General features: G+C 27.6%; 3 protein-coding genes across 9 annotated transcripts; 1 reads left to right on the forward strand and 2 right to left on the reverse strand.

Annotated features, from left to right (window-relative positions):
• Positions 1-7,226: 7,226 nt before the first annotated feature.
• LOC130945088 (3beta,22alpha-dihydroxysteroid 3-dehydrogenase) lies at positions 7,227-9,688 on the reverse strand. The gene is made up of 7 exons (XM_057873754.1): positions 9,075-9,688; positions 8,839-8,988; positions 8,524-8,772; positions 8,286-8,454; positions 7,841-7,947; positions 7,637-7,755; positions 7,227-7,529 (listed from the first exon to the last, which is right to left on the reverse strand). Exons 1-7 carry the CDS (start codon positions 9,666-9,668, stop codon positions 7,421-7,423), a joined length of 1,497 nt encoding a protein of 498 aa, XP_057729737.1. The 5' UTR covers positions 9,669-9,688; the 3' UTR covers positions 7,227-7,420.
• Positions 9,689-14,080: 4,392 nt separating this feature from the next.
• LOC130944423 (inositol-pentakisphosphate 2-kinase-like) lies at positions 14,081-17,897 on the forward strand. Of its 7 annotated transcripts, XR_009072043.1 has the most exons (9): positions 14,101-14,466; positions 14,560-14,763; positions 14,854-15,001; positions 15,578-15,618; positions 15,726-15,836; positions 16,000-16,596; positions 16,830-17,029; positions 17,359-17,507; positions 17,604-17,897. XR_009072043.1 is itself a non-coding variant. In XM_057872744.1 (8 exons), the coding sequence occupies exons 2-8, from the start codon at positions 14,344-14,346 to the stop codon at positions 16,971-16,973; spliced, it is 1,368 nt and encodes a 455-aa protein (XP_057728727.1). In that variant the 5' UTR covers positions 14,081-14,247; positions 14,336-14,343; the 3' UTR covers positions 16,974-17,897. The 7 variants fall into 7 exon arrangements, 3 of the variants coding, with proteins under 3 accessions (XP_057728727.1, XP_057728725.1, XP_057728728.1); XM_057872744.1 differs by having other exon boundaries at positions 14,081-14,247; positions 14,336-14,466; positions 16,830-17,897; XR_009072040.1 differs by having other exon boundaries at positions 16,830-17,507.
• Positions 17,898-18,107: 210 nt separating this feature from the next.
• LOC130944422 (phosphatidylinositol/phosphatidylcholine transfer protein SFH6-like) lies at positions 18,108-22,445 on the reverse strand. Its single transcript, XM_057872741.1, has 14 exons — positions 22,197-22,445; positions 21,770-22,052; positions 21,432-21,531; positions 21,081-21,347; positions 20,915-20,992; positions 20,718-20,819; positions 20,119-20,168; positions 19,932-20,031; positions 19,741-19,839; positions 19,518-19,631; positions 19,289-19,430; positions 18,699-19,099; positions 18,437-18,511; positions 18,108-18,276 (listed from the first exon to the last, which is right to left on the reverse strand). The coding sequence occupies exons 1-14, from the start codon at positions 22,210-22,212 to the stop codon at positions 18,256-18,258; spliced, it is 1,848 nt and encodes a 615-aa protein (XP_057728724.1). The 5' UTR covers positions 22,213-22,445; the 3' UTR covers positions 18,108-18,255.
• Positions 22,446-22,973: the final 528 nt, after the last annotated feature.

Raw genomic sequence — 22,973 nt, forward strand, 5'->3', positions numbered from 1 at the left:
AAAATATCTTTATTATAATTATATTATAATATTACAATTAATATTTAATAAATAATGCATAATTATACTAATTTAAGACAATATTTTCATTATCTATCTATTCTATTTATTCTATTATATGAAAATCATATTTTTGCACTTAATGATGGAACTGATGTGGCATACTCTTGAAGTGTTTCCTAATTTATTTCGTTTAATTCGTTAAAGTAAATCAATTATAATTAATTAATTTGATTAGACATTTAAATCTCACCATTTATTATAATTTATATGAATTGATTAATTATATCAATTAATTAATTTAGTTAATTATATTAATTATTTGATTTGATTGGAGTAAATATCAAATTATTTAATAATTAATTTAATTAGTTTATTTTTTTCAATATCATCTATTTATACAAGATCAAATATTTTTTACTCATTCGCTCTCTCTCTCCCCCCTCCCTCCCTCTCTTCCCCTCTCTCTCTTTCTCGTGTTTAAGGTACAATCTTTATAATTTCTTTAATTTTTGTTTCTTTTATCTTTATTTATGCATTTTATTTTTTTAATTTTTTTATTTTAATTGATTATTATTAGGCGCATACTTTTTTTTCTTTTAGCTTCTGATTAATAAAAAAGATGTGTCATCTTTATGTTGTTTTCAAATACTCTTACTATAATTTTGTTTTGTGATATTCTATTTTATCATGTGTGCTTCAATTCATATATATATATATATATATATATATATAGTCTTTTTTTTATGATTCACAATTAATATATACATTGTTTGTGTATATGGTTTATATATATATTATATTGTCTTTTTTTTGTAATTCATAATTAATATATACATTGTTCGTGTATGTAGTTTATATGTTAATGCTTTTATTGATTCTCTTCATTTTTTGTGAGTCTCTTTGTTGTTCTTTATTTTAGTTATATTCATTGATTTCTCTGTATTGATATTCTTTTTATTTAAAATATCGTGACAATTTAAAATATATGTTGTGATCCATGTGATATTTGTTAATTTGGTGTATCTTTTTAGATGGTTTATGTTATATTGTGTTTAAGGAGTTGACTTATAATTATAATATGATATATAAATTTATGATATGATTTATAGTATGCTAAAATATTAGGATATTATCATATATATATTTTTTTATTTGTCCATTAGATTCAACTATATAGGATCTTGAAAATTATACAATTATGTAATTAGTTGTTTTTTCATATAATTATTGTATTGATCATTTACATTAGTGAGACTATTTTCATTATTAATATTTATAAATTATATTGAAAGAATATAGTTTATGATATTTAATTTTTACTATTTATTAAAAAAAATCATAATTACTTAACTATATTTATTTTTTAAATTTACTATGTATGCAATTTTATTCTTTTTTTTCTGACAAAATTTTACTCATGATGGTAATTCTTCTAATGGTGTAAATGCGAAAAATTATATTTTTATTTTTTAATATAATCGATATATTATTAATAATGAATAGTAATTAACCCTTCATATTTTTAATCAAAGCATTTTAACGATAATTTCTATTTACAGATATTAATGGATAATTGTTTCTTTAAAAATAAAATGCATTATGATTTTAGGTTATTTTATAATTAACAATAATACTTGATTATTTCTTTAAAAATAAAATGCATTATGATTTTAGGTTATTTCACAATAATAATTAATGTTTATAATATTGAATTACTCTATCGTTAGTAGTTAATCCCAAATTAAAAAGACTATGTTGAATTGTTGAATAGTCTAAGTATAACCGAGTTAATTTGGTTTATTTATTTATTAATATAATTGATTGAAAACATCAATGATAAATAAGACAAGCAAATATAATTAGAAAAATAGAATGTTAGTAATTACTTAAAATAGATAACAAAATAAGTTATAGAGTATTACTTTATTTAAATTATTAATAATTAAAAGAATGAAAGGTCAGTAATTATTTTTAAAATAGATATTAAATTTAGTTTTATGGTACTAATTTATTTGAGTTGTTAATAAAATTTTATAATTTTCAGATTTATATCTACTCAATTTATGTATTTTATTTTATTCTACTTTAATAAAAAATTGAGACGTGCATTTTTAATTATTTATTTAGAAAGTATAGCAAAATGAGTTATATCAATTAAAATTAATTATTAATAATTGATATCAATTAATTGATTGTATTAATTTGTAAGATGAATAACGTATATTAAATGTTGTGAAATTAATTATAATAAATTAATAATTAATAAATAAAAAAATAAAGAGACTTTTTTATTACTTTTTAATGGCTACACGTTTTTATAATTTCACTTTCTCTTTATCTCTTCCTTTTACATTTATTTCTTTTAATTTATTGAACAAAATTAATTATACTAATTATTTATATTAACTAATAAAGTACTTTTTAATGGGTTATTATAAGTGTGTCTTTAGATCATAGATTAAAAATATTTTATAAAAATTGTTGAAAAATAAATATTTTTAAAATGTGTCCTTAAGATACAAATTCACTAAATTATTTTTCAATTTAATGTGTATGACTCATTGAATTGTATTAATTATAACTAATCTAATTTGATTTGATTAGAATAAATATTTCATCATTTAATATTTTATTTAATTTATTAAATTACATTAATAATAACTTCAAATATTTAATTTAATTAGAGTTAATATCAAATTATTTTAAATTTTGTTTGATTCATTAAACCAAATTAATTATAACTAATTTATTATTTAATTTGATTGAAATAAATATTAAATTATTTAATAAATAATATATAAAGCAATAAAATAAATAAACTCAATTAATTTAATTTATTATCTTATTATTTTATATATTCTTTTTTTCTCTCTCTATTTTATTCCTCAGGTAAAATATTTGTAATTTTTTATTTTTGTTTTTTTATCTTAATTTTGCTAATATTTTTCTCTGATTTTGTTTTATATTAATTCTTTTTTTATTTATTTTGATTAATAATTATTAAGGGTATTATTATTTTATTAAAGATAATTTAAATTTTTTGTAATATTTTTATAAAAGTTGATTAATAGGTTCTTCTTTAAAATATTTTTTTTTGAAATTTTTTTAATAAAATCGTATTTTGATTTTTCTCTTTCATCCTTTGTATTAATTAATTATATTAATCTTCTATTGCGATACATTTTTTATCTGCTTCACACATTATCTCTTCTATCTTCTTTCACTTTTTTAATTGCTATTTTTATATTATTTTTAATTGTTTATTTTATTTTTACTTCTCATATATAGATTTATTGTAATTCATCACATGTTTTTTTTTTAATTTAAGTGATTTTTTAGGTTATATTTTACCATTGTTGCATTTATTTTGTTTAGTGTATTTTTTTTAGTTTGTGTTTAATATAATAATCTGTAAATATCTATTCTATTATATAAAAATTAAATTTTTGCACTTAATGATAAAACTGTCGTGACATGTTTCTGATGGTATTTTTTGATTTATTTCTTTTAATTCATTAAATTCAATTTATTATAATAAATTAATTATATCAACTAATTAATTTGGTTAATTATTTAAATATCATACAATTTATTATAATTTCTATCAATCAATTAATTGTAATTCAAATTGAATGATTATTTTGTTATGAAATTATAATTTCCTAGTCTATTTATGGGTAATACATATATTAATTATAATCGCAAATTAAGCTATTTTACGTTAAATGACTTATATAATGGTAATCTCGTTTATTATCATATATGCTGAATTAAATAAGTCATTATTACTTTTGATTTAGAATTAAATGAGAATAAAACCAGGGATACTATTTTATTTGACCTTTAGGATTTCATGGGTGTCACACTCAGATATAAATAGTGACTTCCGAATTTTGGTCTCCAATACGTTAAAGCCACATCCGTAACTCTTTTTCCATAAAAGGAATTGCGATTCAACTCTATTAGGGATACAGAACGATTTCAAAGAACAAGGGAATGATCTGAATTTGCACGAATTTTAAATGTTCAAACTTACGATGTTGTTTCAGTTGGTTGTCGTTATGAGAATGACTCTAATCTATACATATCTAAGGACTATAATAGATTATATATTATTTAAGTAATTTATTTTTAATATTGGTATTTGATTAAATTAGTTTTAGAGAAATTTATATATTACGACTATTCTTTTTGAATATATTATTTTTATATTTTTTAATATATTTTTTTTTCTGATTTTTAAGTTTATTTTCTTTCTTGGATATATGTATCACCTTTTTTCTCATTTTGTATTTCAGATTAGTAATGTAATTATTAAAAAAATATAATTAAAAAATATTAAAACATCAATATTTTAAAAAAAGGAAAGATACGTTTAAAAAAAATTTAAAACATCAAAAAACCTGTTTATATGCGTATGAATGAGGTTGGGATTGAAGAATATATATGGATATAAAAAATTAAAAATTATTGCACGATTGTAGAATAAAAAAAATCATATATATAAAACGAAATAATTATAACAAAAAATAATTAATATATATGATTTAAATATTTTTATTAACCGGTAACATAGAGTTTAACAAAATATAATTCATATATTTTTTTTATTTATGTATATGTATATATATTAAGAAAAACTACCGTAATATATATATATATATATATATATATATATATATATATATATATAATTATTTAACAAAATTAATATATACGTATATATAAATAAAAAATATTATAATTTTTGAAAATTACACCTGAATTCTTTTTTTTCTCTCAAATAAATTTATTCTAATTATATTATAATTAGATCATGAATAATGCATGATTATATTAATTTAAAAAATATCTTCATTATAATTATATTAAATCAATATTTAATGCGTTATTAAACTACTTATTAATCATTTATATTTTTAATTATTCTAATTATATCAATTGATATAGTTCTAATTCTCATTCAAGTGCAATAATTTTAATAGGAGATAGTTGATGCACACATTAATAGTGACTCATTTAATTTAATATCAATTAGATAATAATAATAATAAGGTCTACACTGTACATGTATTATATTTTAAAAAGGTAAAATATATTTTAAAAAAATTAGGGTATCAATAATCAATTGTGATTAATATCAATATCAATAATTAATTCTTATAATTATTTTTTGTACTACTAAAGGTTACGTATAGTATTTTTTTTGGAGAATAAAAAAGGTTGTGATTCATAACATTTTTGTAAAATTATATCGTATAGACACAAGATTAATTAGATAACAAATTGAATTTTACTTAATATATTTTATTTTCTGCTCATATTTTTTATTAATTATTTTACTTTTTATATTTATAGTAAATATTGAATGTAAAAAAAATAATATTGAATGTTATTTATTTTATTTATTTAGAGTTATAATTAAATTTGATATAATTATAGCAAGTATGTAGAATTAATAATAACATGATAGTATAATTTTAAGTTGTATAATATAATAAAAAATGTAGCAATTTATGTATGCTTACTATATAGCAATAATATTATATATATATTTATATATCTCCTCTTTTATCTCTTTCCTAAAAATATTGGCATATAATTAATGTTGATAACATATATATTGAGTAAGTATCTCTATTGAATTAATCATAAAGGTTAATAAAATATAATAGCATAAATTTCACCTAATTGTAGCAAGTATTTCCATTGAAAATATTTGCTAATTATTACCGTGTATAATATATATATAAAAGGATTAATAGTGAATTGTTACAATTATTTATCATCTAGAAAATTCGTACCTCAGACATAAAACTTCTTCTATTTATTATTTTTCATACCTAAGGGATACTAATTACGATTCTATGAACAAAATTCGTACCTCAGACATAAAACTTCTTTTATTTATTATTTTTCATACCTAAGGGATACTAACTATGATTCTATCAACACTATTACTTATGATAGATTATGTAATAATGAACAAGTTTGAAAAATAAAGGCAAGAATTATAAGGTTATGGAAAGTCTCATTCAAATTTGACAAGAACAAGACGACTTACATAGAAATGGTGCTCATAGATGATAAAGTAAGTTGATTATTTTCCATGATTCTTTCAAGTGATGCTAAATCCATTTTATAAATATTTTTTTGTTCATATTTTAAGTTTATTTGATAAGTAAACCCTTGCACAAATCAAAGACAGTACGATTTTATAGATTTATAAGTTCGTGCTAATAGTCTTTATATTTAATTTGTTTTATAGTGTGATAATAGATTAATAGCCAATATATTTGTTGGTGGATTTAACTATTACTATATTATTTATGATCATATTCAGTATATATGTCTGATTTATTGAAGAAAGTAGATTATTAAAACTGATTAATAACTATTTTAGAGTTAATCTAATTAATACTAAATTAAAAAAAAACAAGCAATGCATAACATATTACTTTTTTATTAATCAAATTATTATAATTCAAATTAATTTTAAAAAAAATTTAAAATTATAATTTTAATCTTATCACGTGCATGGCACGAATAATTACACTTATTTTATAAATATAATTCAGATACTAAAAAAAAACTTTATATTTGCTAAGAATTTAGACTGAAGCAAAAGCGAAATAATAAAGGATTTTGTTAGGTAGACAATGAATAATGTGAATAATAAACTCTAAAATTGACTCAATAAAATAAAAATACACTACACTTTCAAATTATTTATCTAAATCTTAATATTAGAAATAACCATCCAATGAATTGAATATTCGATAAATCTATTGTTCACATTATTTAATATTTTTATTATTTACCTATACTTTTTCAATAATAAAATAACACAAATAAAATTAATGTGGTTTAGCTTAGCAGTTATATCTACTTATAAAGGCGACAAATAAATGTATTATTATGAAATAGAATGAGATATAAAATTATGTGATAACTCTATTTAAACCAAAATCTCTAATTTATAAATTATTTTTAAAATAGCTCTTTTTACCCATTATAACACATTTATATTAGAAAAACTAATTCTAAGACTCCAAACTATCAAACCGATTTTGGTTTTGTTAATCGATTTTTAATTTTTTTACTGATTATAATTTATAAATTATTTTTAAAATCCGATTATTTAAAATTTGGTTACAATTTTTTAACCAATTAACTAACTTATGATTTTTTTTATGAACAGCCCTAAAATTTGTAGCTTAACCTTAGCTTGTAATCTCTTATATATTTTATTTTAATATTATTGCACTATAAACTATATAAACTCTGTTAAGTTGGTTTCCCATCAACTTACATTAGCATAGACCATGACTTTGCTAGACAATTACCCAACTTTACAAAGAAAGCCTTAATTATTAATTATCATATATCATGTAATATATTATTACATAATTTTTGTTTAGTTTGAGTGCTGTTTCAGAGATGTCAAACGAACAGGACAGCCACTCTTGAGCTTTGAGAAAAGCGCCCATTTCTGAATACTTGAGTCTGAATCAATCACCTTCCACCTGAATTACATACATACATGCATGAAGCCAAACATTTCATAATTTCATTGCTTCAATTAATCAAACACACATAATCAGATTAAAAGATATAAAATAGTCTCACACACTTGTAAGTGGTGATGAGACGGTGGAGGAACACCAGCATCATGGCTCTAGCCATGTTCTTCCCAAGGCACGTCCTTCCTCCCATCCCAAAAGCTAGGAAGCTGTATGGTTTAAACTCACCCTGTTTGAATTCAATCAAACACTTTGATTGTGATGTTTGAATCAAGGGGAAAATCAATCAAGTGCGTATAGATTATTACACTTACAGCAAATCTAGAAGGATTGAATACATGTGGATCATTGTATATAGTTGGATCAAAGTGTATGAATTTAGCATCAATATCAACGTTCCACCCTTTCTTGATTTTAAATCCTGTGCAAGTAACTATATGTTAGTTAATTAAGTAATTATATTATTAGATCGAGTTTAATTTTTTTACTACGTAATTGGATGCACGTGTAAAACTACTTTCCACTGATGGTGCATTAAAATTAAATTCTTATTATATATCTATGAAAGGAGAATAAGAATTTAATTTTGATAATATAAAGTAATTTTACACGTGCATCTAATTACGTGATACCACATCATTAAAAATAACTACTTTTTATATTGGCTGCGTAAATATTCATGCGAGAGAACGGATGTGATTGCACGCTCGAGAAAATAATTACATAAAATATATGATATAATATAATGGAAGTAAAAACCTTGAATCTCACAATCTTGGAGTGCTACCCTGGGAAGCCACTGTACCACAGATGCCATCCTTAACGCTTCTGTCACAACTTTAGAAGCATATTGCATCTCATTGAGATCCTCTAATGTAAGATTATCCCTTCTTGTTCTGCCATTTTTCTCAATTTGTAGTTGCTCCTTCTGTTTAATCAATACCAAGAAAATTAAAACAACAGCAAATAGAAACATTAAATTATATCATTCACTGACCTTAAGCGTGTTAAGGGCCTCTTGATTCTCGTCCACAAATTTGACCATCCATGTCATTGCATTAGCGATTGTGTCCTGTCCTGCAATCATCATAGTTAAGATGTTGTCTTTGATCTCTTCATCGTTTAATTTGTTATCATCATCTTCTTCTATAAGTTGTTGGAGAAAATCTACTTTGTCATTAGTTCTTCTTATTCCACTTCTTTCACTAATCTCCTTCTCCAATATTTCCATAATTGTTTTCCGAGCCTGCAATTCCATTTCATTCAGTGGAGATTCATCGGGAAAGAAAGAAAGAAAGTATTACATATTTACCTGTAGGCCATTGGAGAATCTAGTCCATGGCAACCTCAAGGGTAATGCAAGCATTGCTTCACATAAATGAGCAATGCTCTTCTGCATGATCACTAGTTCATAGCCATTCTCCATGCTTATCAGCATTTTACACATTGCCTTACATGCTAGCTGCGTTATACACAGACATATATAAGACCTTGTTGTTGGGTAAGCATTTGTCGTGATAAGAGGAAGTAAATACAAAAGAGAGATACCTTGAATGCTTCATGTTGGATGAGAAGAACGGGTCCACAAGGCCAGGTACTCATGGCTTCAAGAACGAGGACATCGAACATCTGAACAAAGGAGGACAAAGCATCCGTTGAGAACAGAGTGAGGAGACGGCCACGAATGAGCTTGTGATGGTGGTGATCAGCACAGAGCAAGCTATGGTGTCCCAAAAGCTCTGATATAGATTTTATGTACCTCTTTGAGAATCTGCCTCCCTCGTTGTTTAGAATCGCTTTGGCTGAATCTGTGCTAGAAACAAAAACATGTGTTTCTCCGAACAAGTTGGTCTTGAAGCAACTGCCATGCCAGAGGTGGCGGAGTCGGACAAATTCATATACTCCTTTGGTGCTGTTGATGGCAGCCATGAACTGCAGTGTCTCTCCCACAAATGGCAATCCTCCGTTACCCGGAGGGATCCCGGCACCACCGTCACCGGTCTTCTTGTTTCTGCTCCAATGCCATGATAATAATAGCAGTAACAAGAAGAGAGCCGCACAACAGTAACAACTAGTGTATCCATTTTCAAGCTTTACCATTTGAGAAATCATTTTAATTTGGTTCATTTGTTCAAGCAACATACATATATAATAATATAATTAAGATTAGCGTGTATTCCCACACGCACTAACACCCATTCTCCAGGGTTGCTTCCACTTGGAATTTGAAGTGGAACAATAATGAGTAAGGCCTTGCAGTTGAATTGTCATGATTACCGGCCACATATTTCAAACTTTATGTGATGCAATCGTTAACCTTGGTGAGTCATGCTCATGAGTGATTATATTGACTCAGAAGCTTAGCCTACTAGAATCATCACTAATCTGTATATATTGGGTTCAAGGTATGTATCAGTGTTTTTGGATATTCTCTATTATTCTATTTCTAGTTGATAACGATATGTTATTCAACGGTTCAAGTCGTCTGTTGGTGGGCGGATGGCTGATTTCTTGTTCATGGCAACAGTTTCATTCCAAATCCCCCTCACTCCACTGGTCACACCAATTGTATTGCAAGTAAATATCATCATTAGAGATCTATTATTTTTTATTTTTTGGGGACTCGTAGTGATGATTATACTACTAAAAGAGAATCTTAGATGATCAACATTTTTAATAAAAAGAAAACAAAAGTATTATCTAAATATAAAAAATATGTCACTAAATCAGTCACAATATATTGAGAAAGAAAAATGTTAGAGTACTATTAGAATTTGTTATTTTTTATTATTAGTATTTAAAAATATAAAATAAAATATATTGTTAAATTATTAGATTAAAAAAATTAAACTAAAGATTTATTTTGGTGAGCTTATCATTTTTTTTTTAGTTTTTTTTTTTAAAAATTTTATAAAAAAGTAAAAATAATTTTATGTTTAAATATCTCATGAAAAAAATTTTTTATCTATTAATTATGTTTGAATATAATAATATAAAAATATTTTTTGTTTATTTATTATGTGAAAGATATATACTTTTTAAGAAAAAGATCTTTTAAAAAAGATTTAAATTGTAGTTTCTCGAAAAAAAATTAGTGTTTTAGTATTTTTACTTTTATTACTAAAAATTTATCAAATACGATAAAAAAAATCATTGTAAAAATATCTCTTTTATTAATTTAATGATACCCCAACAAGCACTAAATAGATTAAATTGATGGCTAAGTAATAACTAATAATAAAATTTTCGATGGCCTCCTAACATTTTAAATTAGGGGACATCAGAATTTATCATTTTTGACCATTAGTTAGCCATCAACTCAATTCATTTAGTCTAATAATCTAACAACATACTTTATTCCATACTTTTAAACATTATGGCTAACCGATGAACAAAAACAATAAATTATGATAGCCTTCTAGCATTCTTACAATATATTTATATAAGAAATTTATATTACTAGTGTTTTGTCCGTAATAACATTATGGGAATATAAATTTTTTGAAATTACATCGACTTTATCCTGACATTATAGATTATGGCAAAAAAGATTTATAGAATCAAAATATTTCTACAAAAAGGTTATAAGGGACAAAAGTTTTCATCAGTTAAGAAGATCAGGGTCTTTCTAGATAAAAAAAAAATTCAAATAATAAACTTTTTAGTTATTATTTTCACATTAAAGGAGTTTAATTTTTTTATTAATAATTAATTTTAGTATTCATTATTCAAAACTTAAAAGAATTTAATGTGTATACTTTTATATTTGATTAGGTGTTAAGTTTATTGTACAAATAAAAATAATTAATTTTATGATTGTTATTTAAAAATAATATTTTTTCTCTCTTTAAAATTATAATTAGATATTAGTATAAAAAATTATATTAATAGTTATAAAATTAACTCAAAATTATTTTTTTTTAATTTGAATCTTAATTCTAATTATGCATCACAATATTAGTATTCTCTTTAAATTATATGTAATAAAAATTTGAATGAAGAGAGATAAAAATATAAATTAGAAAGATAAGTAATAAAAATTTAAAACTAAATAAAAAACTAAAAAATATGTATATAATAATGATATATTTTTTTATGTGAATAATATTATAAAATTATTTTTTAATTATAATTATAAATTTAATATTTTTTTATAATTTTATGAATTTATTTAAATTATGTTATTTTATTAATTTTATTTTTTTTTATAATAGAAAGGTAGAGAGAGGTAGAGAACGAGAGAGAAAAGGGAGAGAAAAGAATAAAGAAGAAAGAGAAATAAAGTTTGTTAATTTTGGAGAAAAAGATTGTATTTTAATTGTAATAAAAGAATATCTTGTGATACATTATGTTTTGTCAAATTAGTAATATAAAATATAAATTATAAGTTATATATAGAGTGGGAAAGGTAGAGAGAAATAAAGAAGGAAAGAGAGGTAGATAAGAGGATGAAAGAATGAGGTTTATTAATTTTGAAGAAAAATATTTTATCTCAATTTTAATGAGATAGTGTCATGTGACACATTTTGATTGTTAAATTAATAATATAGTTATATTTTAATTTTAATTTTAATATTTTAATTTTAATATTTTAATTTTAATTTTAATTTTAATTAGAGAATATCATGTTGTACATTTTGATTGACAAATTTGTAATTAATCATTGGTAATAATATATAAGAGAGATAGAATGAGTGAAAAAATGAGAGAGAGGAGGAGAGAACATTTTAATTTTGGAGAAAAATATTTAATTTTAATGGCAATGAGAGAGTGACATGTGGCACGTTTTAGTTGTAAAATTAGTAAGATAAGATATAATTTAATTTTAATTGTAATTAGAGAATGTCATATTGCACATTTTGATTGACAAATTTGTGTTTATTGATAATAATATATAAAAGAGATATAGTGCGTGAAGGAATGAGAGAGAGAAGCAGAGAATTCTTTTATTTTGGAGAAAAAAAATTGATTTTAATTGTAATGAGAAAATGACATGTGACATATTTTAGTTGTAAAATTAGTAAGTAAAAATTAGTCATTAATATTAATAATGATATATAAGAGTCTAAGAGAGATAGAGTAGGTGAAGGAATGAGAGAAAAAATGAAAAAACTATTTAATTTTGGAGAGAAAGATTTGATTTTAATTACAACGAGAAAGTGACATGTGACATATTTTGATTGTAAAATTAGTAAGATATAATAGATATAATACAAATACATAATGGATTTAATTTATTTTTACTTTGTATTTTATATTTTAATATATAGTTTATATGAGTTTAACTTTGATGCATTGAGAGTATAAAATATTTTACACATTCATATAAATACGGATAGTAAACGGGCTAGTCTGTCCCGCCAAAAACTCGCCATTTGACGGGATGGTTCGCCCTACCCCGCCTAGTGAGGCGGTCCCAAATTTCTCCTCCGTTTCACCTAACGGCGAGTTGGTGGGCTAAACCTGTCAAATCTCTCTCTTTTTTTATTTATTAATAAATTATTAAATATTAAATAATATATATAATTTCACAATTATTTCAATAAATTTATAATTTTTACATACATAAAAATATTATAATTTTAAAATTCACAAATATTAAAAGTCTTTATAATTCTAAATATATAGTAAAAATAATCATCAACTAAGTTTTTTGAAACAAAATAATAAAATCAATACTGTAAAACATAAAATAAATATTGTCTAAACATATAATTAAACATCTTCAAGTCTTTAATCAATCAAACATATAACATTATCCAAATTATAACTTAGAACTTTTTTATTATTATTTTCAATTAAAAAAAAAACGATGGGCATGTTGGAAAAGTCCGTCCTACCTTGCCGAAACCTGTCAAAGTCTACGAATTAGGTAGCGCAGGTTAGGCGATTTTTGGAGATAGTTATTTTTTTTTTAAAGTTAGGAGTGAGACTCGAATCCGTGACCTCTAGGTGAGTATGAAAAGATTATGTCATTAGAGTTATAACTTGTTGACTAAAAATAATTATTTTTACTAATATAATGTTACATAATTAAATACACATGTAAAATAATTTTACATGTAATATAATTAAAAAAAGTTAATTAATATTAACTTAAATACAATAAAAAATGTTGGTTATTTTATAAACAACTATGTAATGGTATAGCGAACGACATTTTCCGTGGCTAGTGAGGTATAAGCAATAAACTTAATTTTTTTGGAAATAGATCTTTTTAATTGTTAAAAAAAATTAAGATGGTAAAATGTAATTTTTAATTCTTTAATATTTTTTTATGTTTGTTTTTATTTTACTTATAAAATTAATGACAAAAAATTATATTTTATTTTTTTAATTGTTAAAAAAAATTCAGAATATTTTTTTCTTCATTTGGGCTCATATAAGTTCATTTTGTTTCAGCCGGATTCAATTGTTCTCGGACCAAAGCGAACATAAAATATTGCTACAACTTAAAAAGTGACGCCCTGACAAAAAAGGGTTGATAATCCATTAATCCAAAACAACAATAAAAAGTATTCTATGACCCAAAAAAAATTTCACTAGAATTCTTCAAAAAAACAAAAGTAAAAAAAAAAAAAAATCGTGAAGCATTACTGTTTCCTAAAGCGTGACCGTAACATGCAAAAGCAACAGAAAAACGTGATCGTTTAAGGATCAAAATTTACAAAGGGCACGAGGACGAAGGATCTGAGGCGCAATTACGAAGACGACGAACCTAGTTAGGTTTTACCATGATATAGTGTTTTATTATATTTGGAATGCCCTGATAGTGTTTGATGAAATGCTTGACTGGGCGTTTATTATAGGTAAATAAATGTACGAAACCGATTGTTGGATGGATGTGACTTTAACAAAGAAGGACGCTGCTGGGTGGGTTTACAGAGGCGAAGGAGCTGCCAACATTGTTCTCGCTTACGTTGGATCATATCCTCCTTTTGTGCGTGCATTACTTCATTCTCTTTCTCTTTTTTCATTCAAATTTATGTGTGTTCTGACCCCAACAAATGAAAATTCATGTTGATGAGCTCAGATTGGGAAAGTGATGCGCTTGCGCAAGGCTCCAAGGAACTGTGCTCTTGCTATGAGGAGCCCCTCTGCTTTGAATGCGCACGAACACCTTCTCTGGAAAGACATTGATCAACTCATAGGATCTTCCGACAGCGAACTTGCATGCCAGCTATTTGTCGAGCACGTTATGAAGCCATTGCTTGGTTCCCAATATGTTGATGCTGGGGTATGTAGGATAAACTTGTATGTTAACATTTTACTCATAATGATGATGATCTCTACTCTGATCTATATTTTGTTATTACTTCGTTGTTAGATGCATGTCATGGTGTTGAAGGAGTTTCTTGAGGCAGTTGAAAGGGACGTTATTTCTAAGCGTCCTATTTGGCGAGTTGATAATGCCAAGATTGACACGCTTTGTGAATCTGTGCTACTCATGTCCGATTATTCGCTTTTTGCTCATGGTACTCACATGTCTCCATATGAAATTACTTTTGCCACTTTCTGTTAAGGATTTGCTTGCTTCAATATGGTTTTTTGCTTAGATAATTTTCCTCTGAAGTTGCAGAAGTTGGTATTCAATAGTATTGCCTGTATTACTTTGTCTCCCTTGAGTTGCAATACAAACTAGAGAAAATGTCAACTGGGGAATGACCCAAATTAAATATTGCTATGGGTAGAACCCAACTTGCTATTGATCATTCAAGTATTGATGAGCTGCTTAATCAACTGCAAGGACATAAAGCCTCATTTACATCCTGTGGCATTTAAATTTGACTAATGTTATATGCACTATTTTTGTTTAAATTACTTTTGTACACTTTTTGTTTTTTAGTATCAAATGTGATTTATAAGAAGTGAGAGATGATAAAATGTTTGTCTTTTATACCATAAACGAAAAAGCGTATAAGAAACATGTATGAAAAGAGTGGTTCAAATATTATTTCTATTAATTTGGTAAGATGATTTTAGTCATCCCGCTTACCTATTTGTAAAATATTTGAAAGTTCTGTTGCAATCTCCCTTTCATTCCATTTCAGGGGCCCTAGAATCTAGATCTTGCATATCTGTTGAGATAAAGGTACGTGGTCCACAACTTTAACTTGATTGTCTCACCTGCTTCCCCTTTCTATTTCTCTTTCTCTTTCATTTGGTTGTAACATTTGAAGTCTTCTTCTAAAAATGTAGCCCAAATGCGGATTTCTTCCTCTGTCAAGATTCATATCTGAAGGAACTGCAATCAAAAGAACGATAACACGTTTTGCAATGCACCAAGCCCTGAAATTGCATCAAGGAGAGGTACCTCATCAATGTAATTTTACGTTTGCTGGTATCTTGGTTGCTGCATTGTGCATTCTTCTTCATGTTCTCACATTATGTAGTGACAACATTTTTTTTATTAACCTTATATTTTTTTCTCTTACCTCAAAATTTGAGATACATATTTTTCGAATCATTGTAGATAGCACTGATAAGTGAATATAATCCACTTGATCTGTTCTCTGGATGCAAGGAAAGAATTTATAAAGCTATTGTGGACCTTTTTACTACCCCTCAGAACAATTTCCGGGTATTTTTGAATGGCTATCTCATATTTGGTGGATTGGGTTGTGGAGCAAAAGATACAAATGTTTCTATTGCGAAAGCATTTGAGGATTCACTTAAGTCTGTCATTGAAGCTGATGCTGGTAAATGTACAGAGAACTTAATCACTCTTGTTGCTGAGGCTGTGCAAAAGTCAAGGGTACTAGATCGGCTCTTGGAGGTTCAGAAGCTTGATAGTGTTGACATTGAAGGAGCCATTCATGCATACTATGAAATTACTTGTCAACAGTGCTTGGTTTGTAAAGAGTTGAGTGACGAGCAAGCAAAAAGATTTTCTGTTTTTCATTCTGCTTCTTTGGATGAAAGCTTGAGAATTGTGAAAGACTATTTGATAGCAGCAACTGCAAAAGACTGTAGTTTGATGATATGCTTTAGACCAAGAAGAGAGGGAGATTCTGGATCTGAATACAATAACGTATGTCTTAAGTCAACTAACCAAACCTTTGATTTTAAGGTAGCAGCTCATTGCATCTTGTTATTTGTTTAAATTTCTTTGATGAGATAAACATTGGACAGTGCATCACATTATTTATTTATTTATTTTATTTCAGCAGCAAATTAGTAATTTTAGGCCCCATTCTTGGTGATTCTATTATCAGTTTCTGTATCTTTGATGTGACAAGAATTATACTTGTAATGCTTGTTATTCCATGCATCTTAGCTTGGTTGCAATTTGTTCTTTGTCAGGTTCATTTTCTCGACCTGGATTTGAAACGTTTGAGTAAAATGGAAGAACATTATGAATTAGACAAGAAGATCATGAGCTGCTACACAGAAATGATTGAGGGGGATGAAAAAAGAAAGAAAGTCACAAACTTGCAACCTTCATAAAGTGCAAACTGGATTTAATGGACTGTTATAGCTGATACTTGACAAAGATTGCAGTGGTAAGCACGCATAACTAATTTGATTAACATTCTTATTTCCCTCAATGTCTTTTTGTGTCTGTTTGGTCGAACCCATTAGACCATTATATAAATATACATGGCCCATGCTTGGATCAAATGGTCATGTGGAGGTTGCAGTTCTGGTTAATTGCGACTATGGAATTTTTTATCTGTGCATATATCACTTCTAGGTGCATATAGAATGGATAATGGTATTGAATTTTTTCCCCCTGAAAAAAAGAAGAAACTTTTAAATAATTTGCATTTCCTCCATGATTATAATTTAGCTTGGCAAACTTCATGATCATAATTAGCAGCTAACTTCCCAGTGTATGCAGTAAAGGGTAATGGGGACTTGACAAAACCCACCTTTATAGGCTGTGTCTTCAGCTCAGATCTGGTTTTTACTTTGTCAGTGTAATTTGGCCATTGCTTGGCTGATGATCTGTGTGCCAATGAGTTTATGAGCTGTTACAAGGTTTTTTCTCTCCCTCTCTATCTCTCTCTTTGTCAGACACAAACAAGGATGTATTTATTATCTCATGTTTGAGTAGTACAAAATGGACATATGTAGGTTGAATTTGCAGAAGCAGCTCATACTTTCCCCATTCTGCTGGCACATTCAAATTAAAGCTCATACTGGGATAGTGTTTATTTGAAGCTCTCATTTTCTTTCTTTACGAATTACAACCTTGGAGAGAGCAGTTATGTGTAAAATACCATTGTATCATAAATGTGATAAAACATGATTAGTTTTGGCAGATGTTCATATTAGAAATTACTTGATATTGATAGATGAAAATGCTACAGCTCATTTGTAGTTTTGGCATACTTGTTTCCAGAATTCGTTAACATTAAGTCCCTCAACATCTCATCTCACTTTCTTATATTGGAAAATCTCTTTATACATTTTGTTGAATGCGTATCCCATTGATCTGATTATCATATTTACAGGCCAATTCAAATCCCAAGAAAATCGTTCTATTGGGAAAATACATATTTTCTTGCTCCTATAATTTATAGTACTAGTACCACAGATACTTCAAATTGTTGGAATACGTAGAAAACTAGAAATCTGTGACCGGTAAAGAGAAATTTAGATACAAGACCAATGTGGCAGGTAGAAGAACAATATTCTTTGCTGCAAGTTTAAATATTATTACACTCAATCTGACAAGAAATAACGTGTTACCTACAAAACAAGCTCCTTTGGGTGCAGTATCTCTTCAACAGCAAACCTTTTTCCACTGTAAGTACGAACAGATGGAACATATTTTTAGAGTTTTCTATATCGTGGAGGATGGTAACTAACATCTGTTTTGTAAAATATATATATATATATATATATATATATATATATATATATATATATATATATATATATATATATATATATCTTTGACTTACCATGCTTTTGTGTTTGTCCTGTCTTTCTATGTATTCCATTAATTCTTCTTGTTTTATCAAAGCTTCGTATAGAGCCTGTTTAGGAAGCGAATTAAACATTTTAAAAATACACCTTAAACTAGATGATGTAGTGGACAAGGCAATTTGATGGCAAATCATACATTATAATGTTTCTCTTCAAAATTTGAGAGTAAAGCAGCAGGAGATGCTGCCTTTCAGCTGGAAGCAAAGAATGTGATTTCACAGAACAAACTGCAGTTACCTTCTTTGTAGCAATCAACTCTGATTCCAATGCATCAACTCGATAAACTGCAGCATTCAGCAGCTCCTCTTTCTCATATGTCATCACATTAGATTTTGATTGTAGCATGTTAACTTTCTCTTCAAGCTCGCCAAGGCGTTTCAAGGCAGATGCGGGGTGGTTTGTCTCTGTGAACTCAGGAGCAGGTGAAGGAGTACCAGATTCTTCCATAGACACTGAATCAACAGTCATGCTTGTTATACTTTGAGAAGAATTAGATTCATGCCTCAGTATTCCTTTAACACCACCAAATGCTATCGAACGGGCAAAAGTAACGAGGGCTAAGAAGAAGCTCATTATGACAGTCCAGATATATGCTCGGTTTCCATCAGGACATTTTTCATTACTCGATAGAAATTTTTCTGCAATGAGCACCAATGTGTTAACAGGAATTCTAGTCTTGGATGCCAAGAATTTGGATCACTTAAAGCATATTGACCTTGAAAAGATGTATGCAGCTTAGAATGACATACTTTTGAATTATCAATTTTCGATTAAGTATGGCATATCAAAACACTAGAAAATTAAGGAAAGATGTACAACTAAATAACCTGTTGTTGAGTCAGATGAGTTTTGAGATGTTGCTTGCTTTTCCTTCCAGCCAACATCCACAGCCTTGTCAACCATTGGTATATACTCATCATGCTCAGAGAAACCCTTAGCAGCATGATTAGCCTTTCCAACCAGTCTTGCCTGCAAAAAACAAATCAAATTCTTCTTAATTCATTGCATTGCAGAAATTTATTCTTTTGGAACCTCAAGCTCATGCTGCTAACTTACTTCTTCATGCACTGGAGTCAACATAGGGTTTATATGATTCCCACTTGCTTTGGGAGATGTAATTTCGTCAACTTCAGACCCTGACTCTCCTGTAGGTGTATCACAACTTCTTATCTGTCCTCTCAGAAACAGAAAATTCAAAGAAAGATCTAATCAATTCTCAACTCTGTATTCTCATTCATGCAATGAATGTCTAAGATTAAGATGATGTTAGAAACTGTACCATTGGATAAGATGTCCTATCACATTCGAATGCAGTCGCCTTATCGTTAGTATCTGTTACTATTTGTCTAGAGCAATGTACTTCACCATTGAGAACCATCTACATGCCCGGAATGGTTCTAGTTGAGTTACTGTTAGAAGCAAAGCATAATGAAAAACCAGACAACAACATTTACATGATATACAGCAAACCTTTATAATGTTTGGGTCTTGCCATGGCCCTTTATCAGATCTCATACAACCATCCCGATCAGCACAAGTGCAAGTACCACCAAGAAATTCTGGCAGCTCACTGAAAAGTTTCAGTTAATCAGAATTTTCCTAAAAACAATACAAGTTGACTGAGTTAATTAACTAATAGAGTTGAATATAGAGTTACCTCGCATCAATAACTTCAAGTAATTTACTCTGGAACTTGTTTCCGAGAACCTATGCAACATTCATCAATTAATCATACACTGAAAACTGTAGAAAGTAATTACTTCAGTGAAATCCTTAGAAGAATGATCTTAAACGAGTTAATCCCTAAAATAATCTCTGAGATTGGCCGCTTGTATTGAAAAGGTCCCCGAGATTCTAATTGCGTCATAAACACCCTCAAGATTAAAACAATTGTACTAAGTCCTTGACTCTCTTTCCATCAAGTTACTCTCACGCTGCAAGTAACCTAATACATCTCTTTCACGTTAGACCGGACGAAATGATGTTGCTTTAGTTTTGGCGCTAAATACTTAATAAAACAATATTGTTTAACCTAAATGGTCATACTTTTTTTTTTTGGCATAAGATGTTTTGTGGTTCATTAAAGTTAAATGACGTTTTTTCATCAAATTTTTAGCGGCAAAACTAAAACAATGCTGTTTTGTCTAGTCCAACATGAAAGGGTATGTGTCAGGTCACTCATAGCGTGATAAGTAACTCGACGGAAAGGGAATGCGGCGATCACTTTGGAGTTTAACTAAGAAAGGAAACACGTACTTGAATTTTTGACGTGGTTTTGGGATCTAGGAACGTTTTCACCGTGTTCCAAAGCATCTTGAAACCAGGGCCAGCATTGATGATAAACATTTGGTAGAGTGTCTGCACAGTATCATTTAAAGTTGTGAACTTAGAAGCACCATAAGACATTCAGAAGCCATGAAAAAAAAGAAACGGTGATGTCTAAACAGACATACTTCTGGATAGTAATCACCATCAATCTTCTGCAGGCGCGTGATGAGTTCCCGTGCAGACTTGGTTAGATTTTTGAAACCCTAGAAAACAAAAGAAACAAAGAAATGCGAACTCTGGTTTTAATTGAAGCCATTTTGAGTGACCATTTAGACAGACAACAATGCATACCAGGCCTTGAACATCCAATATGGTTGTGCTTGAATCTATATGTCTCTTAGCAGCTATTGAGCAAGCTGGAAACTTAACAGCAAATGTTTTCTCAAAACCCTGCACATGGTATCTCAAGTACCTTTCAATATTAGTTACTTGCATAAGTTTGCTGGGATCAACTTTGCCTAGTCTTTCAATATAAACGGGTCTTCCTTCCTTATCTACGCCATGATTACCGTGTGGATAGTACTGCTGGACTTCATGCAATTCCTTGAACTCAAAATCCTGCAGAGTGAAAACAACAGTAATATAATGTTCTGATTGTGCAATCAAACGCTTAGGTATTTTGTTTTGAACAAGTTGTCTCACCTCTATAATTGTATCTGTACCGTAGTCTTTCCTCCATTGTATCATGTTGGCCCACATGTGTTTTGCTTTCTCAATGTCAAACTTCCTGGCTTTCAAGAATCTGCAAACATCACTTGATTTAGTTTTTAACAGAATCAAAGTGTACTACATGACACTCTCATTGTAATTGAAGTGAAATACTACTGTAGAAAATGAACATGGGAAATGATTAAAAAGTAAAAACTAATCTGATTGTTATCATCACAATTCACAAGTCCTTATTCTAGAAGCTAAAAGAAAAAATATGCAATCCATGTGAATAACAAATATAAAAGGAGTGAATGTGTGAGTTTTGTAACCTCAATAACGTGTGATAATCATCGTGTTTGGCGGGCAGCAAGTTATCAGATATAAGTGCCTGTCGAAATACATCGACTGATTGAAGCTCCTTCGCGTCTCGAACATCCTCAATGGACAGGGAATTACTCCGGCTGCCACTCTTTTTGCTTCTTTTCTTCTTAAAAGAATGCCTCAACTTGTTCGATGCATTTATTGCCTTCTTTTTCAAACTGTATATTGCTGTCTTTCTTTCATCCTCTGAATGCTCTCTTCTTTCATCCTGCCCTGCTACTTCTTCAATACCTACCAAATAAAAAGTTTCAGCAGAGCCCAATCAGAGGCCACTTGGAGATATGATTGAAATAGTAGTAAACAGAATCATGGCATGATACAGTGGCATGCAAAGCCAAAGAGACTTTAAAGGAGGGGCGTGGAGGAATCACTTACAAAGGTGCCCTGACATGTTAAGAGTGCTAATAGAACAGCTGCAGAGTGAAGCATCAAATTCACAATTATGTACCCTCAAATCAACTCCATTTTTATATATATGAATCCATCATATTGGAATTGTCGGCAGGGAGACGAGAGAGAATCACATGAACTGAATTTGGAATTTATGAAATGTAGTGGTCATGAAATTATGAGCATATTCTCGGGCGACAAAGAATTTAAAAACTAGTACTAGTCTTCAAGATAATGTTTAAGTCTTTATAAATATAGGTGATATGGTATGAAATGATTGGTTGAAATTGTGCTAGATACATAATAATGAGATATTATATAAACTCAGATAATTACACCTATCAAATAATCATCGATTATATTATGTGTACTCTAAAAATCAGTCATTAAATTCAGTTGTCAATATAAAATATATGTTAAAATATAAATACATATTAATAAATTAAACTACATATATATTAATCAATGAGTTATGACTCAAATAACATAGTCTCTTTATATTTACTTAGAAGTTGTGAGTTTGAATCTCTTTATCTTTAATAAAAAAAAATTATACATATATTTTATACATAAATACATTAATGACTAATTTTAGTGACTAATTTTAATGTACGAATAATATTTTTAAATAACCATATTAGTTACTATACCAGACTAAAAGAAGATATTTAGATATTTTATGTAAAAATAATAATTTAAATTTATTAAATAAATTTGATAATTTAATTATTTAATATAATATACGTTAATATCGTAGTTATT

This window comes from Arachis stenosperma, chromosome 8 (assembly GCF_014773155.1).
Source record: "Arachis stenosperma cultivar V10309 chromosome 8, arast.V10309.gnm1.PFL2, whole genome shotgun sequence".
Taxonomy (NCBI): Eukaryota; Viridiplantae; Streptophyta; class Magnoliopsida; order Fabales; family Fabaceae; genus Arachis; species Arachis stenosperma.

Excerpts from the sequence above, each read along its gene's own strand:
- LOC130945088 (XM_057873754.1), bottom strand. The coding sequence starts at position 9,668 with ATGTTGCTTGAACAAATGAACCAAATTAAAATGATTTCTCAAATGGTA. Across the intron at positions 8,989-9,074 it reads TCCAACATGAAGCATTCAAG|CTAGCATGTAAGGCAATGTG; the intron begins GTATCTCTCTTT and ends TGTATAACGCAG. Across the intron at positions 7,530-7,636 it reads CGTCTCATCACCACTTACAA|GTGGAAGGTGATTGATTCAG; the intron begins GTGTGTGAGACT and ends TATGTAATTCAG.
- LOC130944423 (XM_057872744.1), top strand. The coding sequence starts at position 14,344 with ATGTACGAAACCGATTGTTGGATGGATGTGACTTTAACAAAGAAGGAC. Across the intron at positions 14,764-14,853 it reads CCCAATATGTTGATGCTGGG|ATGCATGTCATGGTGTTGAA; the intron begins GTATGTAGGATA and ends CTTCGTTGTTAG. Across the intron at positions 16,597-16,829 it reads ACCAAACCTTTGATTTTAAG|GTTCATTTTCTCGACCTGGA; the intron begins GTAGCAGCTCAT and ends GTTCTTTGTCAG.
- LOC130944422 (XM_057872741.1), bottom strand. Across the intron at positions 21,532-21,769 it reads GATTATCACACGTTATTGAG|ATTCTTGAAAGCCAGGAAGT; the intron begins GTTACAAAACTC and ends TGATGTTTGCAG. Across the intron at positions 20,993-21,080 it reads TATTGGATGTTCAAGGCCTG|GGTTTCAAAAATCTAACCAA; the intron begins GTATGCATTGTT and ends TTTGTTTTCTAG.